The sequence below is a fragment of the Myxine glutinosa genome, chromosome 11, assembly GCF_964187855.1.
Source record: "Myxine glutinosa chromosome 11, kmMyxGlut1.1, whole genome shotgun sequence".
NCBI classification, from domain to species: domain Eukaryota; kingdom Metazoa; phylum Chordata; class Myxini; order Myxiniformes; family Myxinidae; genus Myxine; species Myxine glutinosa.
In genome coordinates, this window is record NC_136271.1 from 661,919 (window position 1) to 669,146 (window position 7,228).

The 7,228-nt window shown below is 47.2% G+C and overlaps 1 protein-coding gene across 5 annotated transcripts in view; it reads left to right on the forward strand.

The window, feature by feature from the left end:
• CFAP36 (cilia and flagella associated protein 36) overlaps window positions 1–441 on the forward strand; it is a 170,991-nt gene extending 170,550 nt beyond the window's left edge. For all 5 annotated transcript variants that reach the window (XM_068130035.2, XM_068130033.2, XM_078786326.1 and 2 more), the window contains one exon: window positions 88–441. In XM_068130035.2, coding sequence (XP_067986136.1) covers window positions 88–174 — 87 coding nt within the window. In that variant the 3' untranslated portion in view covers window positions 175–441. The remainder of the gene's footprint in view (window positions 1–87) is intronic.
• The last annotated feature ends 6,787 nt before the right edge of the window (window positions 442–7,228 follow it).

Consider the following 7,228-nt stretch of genomic DNA (forward strand, 5'->3'; position numbering starts at 1 on the left):
TCGTTGAGGAAGCAAACATAGCACATCATTGAAATGTTTTTTTTTATTTCAATAAATCGATATGTGTGGGGTGTTTGTTTCTGGCAGCAAGTTTCTGAAACTGAGAAGAAGAGGATAGAGCAGTGGAGGCAGCTGGCGGAGAAACTGAAAGCAGAGGTGGTGCACAGGAAATAATGTGCCTTGTGCTGTTGGGTGTCCATTGTTGGGTGGTGCCTATTTTCCCCAAATGACTTGTGCCGGTATTCCATTGTGCAAACTAACACCTGTATAGTGCTTGCTGAACATTGCATCTTCTCTTGTATAAATATAACATCGTGTTGTTGCCACTGCACACTGTAACTTTGTGTGAAATTTGTTTGTGACGTCTCCGAGATGACACATGTACATGCTTTCGAGGAAAGTACACATTTACAAGCTTTATAAACCCTAAAAGCTGGTGGAGTCCTGTTTTGATAGAGCCAGTGGAAATGACATTTTTTGGAGCAAGATTTTTCACTCGTGTGCTTCGTGATGGGGCACATGCTCACATGATGTTTGCAGGTGCGACTCATCTATGGCCTGGCATTTGAGAGTGTGGACAATGGTGAACAGTCATGACATCACATAGCAAGTGTACATAGTTTTCTGCAACATTCAATCATCACCGAATGGTGCTGCAGATAATGCACATCAGGAAAGAGAAATCTTCTCAACCAGAAACAGCGATTTGTGGGTACTCGTGCTATTATCTGTGTCTAAGTGCTAGTACATGTTGGCACAAATAAGGATATTTATCCATGACTGTCGAGTGGTCGAGGGACATCATCTTTGTATGAGGCAATGAACATCTCCAGATTAAGTTGAACAGACAATCTGGATGGTAGCAGACTGATGGTAGCAGATGGTAGTAATTAATTATTCATAACAATTATTTGGAGTGCCAAATGACTGATTCAAATGCTCAAATATATGTTTTCTGACAGCATATCCCAGCTGGTTTCAGTTACAAAATTAAATGTGGTCAAGGTCAAAGGTTAAGGTTAAAGGTCATTACCTTTATTTTTAAAAACATTTAGTTGAAAAATGAACAAAAATAACATCAAAATTTTTGGGATCTGGAGAAGTTTGTATAGCTTCGCAAAATTGAATGTTTCCATGGCAACCATTAGAACAAAATACTGAGGTAAGACAGTCCTAAAATATACACATATGACGGTGTAAAATACTGTATTGTCGTGCGACTCCGGTTAACACCAGAGACCGCGGATTGGCCTAAACGGTTTTAATTGAAGCGACGACCAAACACGGATTCGGCTATAACGCGGGAGGAAGAAGGAAAATGGAAGGCTGCGGCAAAAGCTTACCTGGATCGCGCCGACGGCATCTTCGATCCTGCAAGGAAAATTAACTCGACACGGGCACAGGTTTAACAGGGAATGGGAAATAATACAAGGGTTTATTAAGATAAAAAGGCAAGGACACGAAAAGCATGCGCCGGTAAATCTAACTCCTAATCGGGACATCCCCACACAGACTTCAGATACAGACGAGGGAATGTGAATTAATGAAAATAACATGTTCGTTATGTGTGTCTGTGGTGTGCGAGCTTATCTGTCTTGTCGTCTTTCAGGGTATCATTCACCATGCGGCTCCAAGCTCCGCTCGTGCTCACGTGCCACCAGGCCTTGCTCCAAATTCCAAAGCACCCACGAGGTCCCACAGCAGGAAAAGCACTGCGCGTCCAACGCAGGCTAGCGGCTCCAAGCGAGGTCGATCTTCACACACGATCGGCCTGCCACGTCTCAGTCAGCTCTCCCGAAGCAAACGTGCAAGAAGCAAGCAAACTCCACTCGGGCTATGACTCAACTCAACTCGGGCTGCGCAAGACGAAGCGCCGGATGTCCAAAAAGGGCGAGCAGCGCAAACAAGAGCAGGAACCGCAAGAGCCGCAAGAGGGAAAATGGCGTTCGGCACTCCCTTAAATAACCTTCCCGCGGTGGTGACGTCAGCCCTGGCGCGCCACCCAATCAGTGCCCTCCACCGACTCGCCGGCTGGAGGTCCGCGCCTACCGCGCTGCCCCTTCACTCGTTCCCTGTTCCGGGGTCATAGGCCTGCAACCTGCCTGGTGAACGGGGGCGCAGGGAGACCTCAAAGTAAGCTCGATTGCCATTCATGAGTTCCCGGCACTCGAGGTGGATTGGCCTGCCGGAGGTGTAGGTGGCGGCGGCCATGCTGCGGTGTCCTGGCTTGGTTTCCTTTTGCCTGTTCGCCTTTCAAAGTCATGTTAGGGAAGGGAATTATTTAGTGTTGCACTAGGGACCTAACTACATGTCTACAGGTGTGCATTGCCATAAGGGACAAAGGTTTGGCTACCAGGTGTGGACACAGGGGCGTTATCTTTTATTCCCTAGCTACTTATCACTCGAACATCCTGGTATGTTCACAGGTATACTTTTACCCGACAAAACGCCTACACATGAAACTTATTACAAGGTAGATTCCTTACCGTGACAGACGAAGCATGTTACCTACACAGATCTATCTGGCTCTACATATCACTACCCTACCGACTTAACAGTATACATGTACAGTTCGGACGATGCTCTTCATTAAAACAATGACCGTTGGACTTCACAATGCATATGATGCATCTAATGATTGGAAACTTTACTTGGAATCATTATTCACACATTCACACTGCATTGTGTAAATGGTTGCTATGGAAACCACGTTGACAATGCACATGAATTTATTATCACAATTCAGTTTAAACAGAAACTTCATTCAATGGAAGAAGTTTAATAGTGTTATGAATTTTGGGGTAGGGCATATATACATCCAGGTAGATCTGCATAGGTAGGTGCTTCGACTGTCGTGATAGGGAACCTCACCTGTTATAAGTTCTGTCTAGCCCGAATGTCGGATTAAGCATGTGTCTTTGTCCCCATCACAAGGGGGCGGGGCATGTTAAGTAGTTGGAGGGCATAAGGATAAAATTTCCTTGTACGTCATTCCCTCTGTGATCTACCCATTGTCCCGTATGGCAACGCATATAGACACGTAGGTTAGGAATCCCACCATTATCACACACTTTAATAAAAACTTCCCTCTCACAAAAAGACTTACCGGAAGAACTGATCGGAAGCGGCCGTGCATTACGCCAGCATGGCAATGAAACATCGAACAGGCATGCAATAGCCACACCCAGAAGGACTCGTGATTGACCGGGGGGGGGGGGTGGGGTGGGGGGTTAGGGGCGAGTAAAAATCAGGCCACCGATTGGCATAGCAGGAAGAGGCGAGCTGATTGACCACGGACCGATGGCATGAGGGGAGGAACACGAAGCGCTCGGCCAATGGGACGAGCCACACCACGAACCGCGAGCCGACATTTTCCATCTTGTTTTTCTGGATGCAATAGGAGATGGTCGTGACCGACATCTCTCTCACTTCTTCTCGTTTTTGGACCTCCTTCTCTCGTGCCCTTCTCGCTTCTTCTGATTCTGGACAATAGCGAACGGTCGCATTTTGGCTCGCCAGCATCGACGTCCCCCTCTTCTTCTCGTTTCGGGATTCCTTTGTGCCCGGACGTCCTTGCCCTCGCCGGAGACGCCTTTCTTTGTTTCTCCTGCTGCCCTCACGCCTTCCTTCACTCTCGACTCTCTTTCCCTTCGGATCCGAACATTGGCTGCAGCACACTGTGACCATGTCGAATCCGGGAGAACATTGCACGGCTGTGACGGCAGGTTGCACACCCGCTCGCTCGCTTGGCGCGAGAGGCCTGGTGAACGGCGGCGCGTCGGGGCCTTGCTTCCGACAACCAGAGCCGCGTTGGACAACTGCGCTTGGAGCCAGCCACGGCCGGAGGAGCGAGCTGCACGCGACCGTATGAGTCGCGCGGAAGGCTTGTGGCACGCCAGCAGACGAGACCGGGGTGAGCGGGTGACTCCGTGGGCCTAGTGGAACGCGAACAAGGACGCATCGAGGCCTGGTGAACGGGGGCGCAGGGAGACCTCAAAGTAAGCTCGATTGCCATTCGTGAGTCCCCGGTCTTAACCAAGGGGAATCATGCGACAATAGTTTCAGCAAATTGTGTGCAATAGATTCAATTTTACTTTGGGAATCGGCCTTAAGGTCTACTGATCAATGACTGATCAACATGAAGAATTGATTATTTGCATGGCAACAATTATAACGAAGAAATGAGGTCATATTCACCTAAAATATGCACATAAAATATGCACAGGTCGGACTGTATGCACATTTAAACGTGTGCTATGCATACCTGCACAGGTAAAATATGCACATTTAAATACGTACGATGCATACCTGTGTGGGGGGAAATCAGGGGTCTTATCCCCATAGACCACCGGCTCAAAGGTCCATTGAATCGTTTTATTAGAACATCTATTTACAGCGCAAAACTACCATCAATGTGCACACTATGATAGCAGAGCACACTATGATAACATGCTGCCTGCCCCACATCATAGCTCGCTCTACTGATAGTCTCAAGAATCAGTCCTTATATACCTTCATGTCCTCAAACAGGGGGAAAGCATATTTGCATAGCTGCCTGAACCTGAGGGCAGCAAGTTGCTTGATACATTGGAAGTCTGTTTCACTGCATGTTTGCAAGGAAAGATATGCAGATTGTAAAACAATAATTAGAGCTAGGTTGCATTTCAAGGTAATTAACCTGACAATGGTCAGTTCGACCTCTTAGTCAGGTTCACTATGTTTTTTCGTTCACCATTTTTGGAGATTAGCAAAACTATACATTTTTTGGAATATTCAGAGCATGAGGAATCCAGAAATTAATGTTGGCATTTGCGTAGACGCCTTTGCGAAAATGACTCTCAGGACAGTGATGAAGATCTGTGAAAGCATATTCGTGAACGGTATAGACCTAGTAGATCCTGTGTATAGGACTTATAGTTCAATCTGTCAATCTGATACTAACAAGGCTGCTTTCTTGCTTTATAAACCCATACCTATAACTTCAAAGGACTTGCAATATCATGTGTTATGTAATAGCTATATCACAAATATAAAGACAATGATTTTCAATAACCTTTCTTTTCTTTTTTTTCTTCTTTTTTTTTTTTTTTCTTTTTTTTTTGTATACAAGATCGAGGCTCGTGAAAGAGCTAACATTAATCACACAAAAAGACAAACCGACACACAAAACACAAAAAACAAGGGGAGCGGCAGACAAGATGGGGAGAGAGGGGGAAAGACACAAACACAACATTTGAGAGCAGGGACATCGGGAGGACTTGGGGGGAGGTGGGAGAGGAATAAAACATATGAACACTGCAAGGACTCTGGGGTGAATTACCGGGGGTAGAAAAGATCAAGGTTTTCGATGGGGGAAGATAAGAGATGGTGGTGAACAGCTGTTTTAAAGACCTGGAGGGAGGAGTGGGATTGAAGGGAGTGAGGGAGTTTGTTCCAGAGGTGGGAGAAAAGGGGAATGAAAGAGTGAAGGTGAGCAGAGAGCCTAGACTTTGGCAGTTTAACCATAAGAGGGTTGCAGGCAGATCATGTGCGACCTGAAGGAATATTGGGGGGACAGAGCACAGAGAGAGCTGGGGGAGCAAGGCCGGAGAGGAGTCGGTAGAAGACAGAAAGACCACCAACCTGCCTGCGGTGAGTGAGTGAAAGGCCCTCGGAGTTGACTACATCGCAGGAGATTCCAATGATTCTGAAAGCTTTGGCCTCAACAGCGTGAAGCCGAGCAAGGTGTGAGGCAGGAGCACCAGCCCAGAGGGGGGAACAGTATTCCATTGAGCTGCAGATGAAAGCCTTGTATGTGGTGAGGAGCTCAGGTGTGCCAAGGGAGGACTTCGCACGACGGAGGATGCCCAGTCGGCGACTGGCTTTGGAGGCCAGCTTGGAAATGTGGTTTTCCCAAGAAAGATCATGGCAGATAGTGAGACCCAAAAGCTTGAGCGACAGAACTTCTTGGAGAGGATTGTTGAAAAAGTAGATGGGAGGGTTTTCCAGTCGGTCCTTTCGGAGAGACATTGTAAGAGTATGAGATTTGTCAGGATTGAAAGACATGTTCCACTTGTTTGACCAGTCTGATTTTGTCCAGGTCTGCAGAGAGTGAGGAGGCTGCAGAGTGCCGATCTGAGGGATGAGGAATGGAGTGGCAGATAGTGGAGTCATCAGCAAAGAGATACAGAGGATTTTCCAGAGAGTCGGAGAGATCATTGATGAAGACCAGAAATAGCACAGGGCCCAGAACACTACCTTGGGGAACTCCAGCCAGAACAGGAAGGGAAGATGAGAGAAATCCATTCAGGGCCACACGTTGCCTATGACCAGAGAGGAAATCCGCAAGCCATGAGTGGAGATTTCCCTGAATACCATAGGAGGTGAGTTTGGTGAGCAGAGCTGGGTGCCAGACCGTATCGAAGGCACGTGATATGTCAAGTGAGACAGCTCTGATTTCCTGTTTGGCATTGAGGACCTCCATCCATTGTTGAGACAGCAGAAGCAACATGTCCAGAGTAGAATGACCTGGTCTGAATCCAAATTGATGATCAGAGATCAAGCCATTGGAGAAGAGGAAGGATTTGATATCCGAAGCAATGATGGATTCCATGACTTTGCTGATAATTGGGAGCAGGCTGATTGGTCTGTAGTTGCAAGGATCTGTTTTTGCACCTTTTTGTATAAAGCGGTAATGTTTGCTGATTTCCAAGATGCTGGCAGATGACCTTGAGCAAAAGAGAGGGTGAAAAGAACAGAGAGAGGGTGAGATAGAGCGGCAGAGCAGGATTTTAGGACGCGAGGGCTGATGCCATCTGGTCCAGTTGCAGAATCAGAGTCGAGGTTTGATAAACACTTCTCCACCTTGTCAGGAGAGAAGGACACAGAGTCCAGGAGCAGTTGGGTTCGACTGGGAAAGGTGGGAACAGAGAGAGATGGGTTTGGGACACAAGATTTAGAGGCAAACACAGAGTTGAGGCATTCGGCTTTGTCACGTGCGTTGTCAACTGTGTAGCCATTTGAGGTAAGGGAGGGGATGGAGGGGGAACAAACACCAGAAACGGATTTGACCAGACGCCACCAGGATTTGGAGGAAGGAGACAGGTTTGAGAGTTCAATCTTGAGTGTGGAGAGATAGTGCTTCCTGGCACTCCTGAGGGTAGAAACACACTTGTTCCGAGCTTGGTGGAAGGAACTGAGATTGCCTTCAGTTGGATTTGCCTTCCAAGACGCAAAGGCAAGTTGTTTC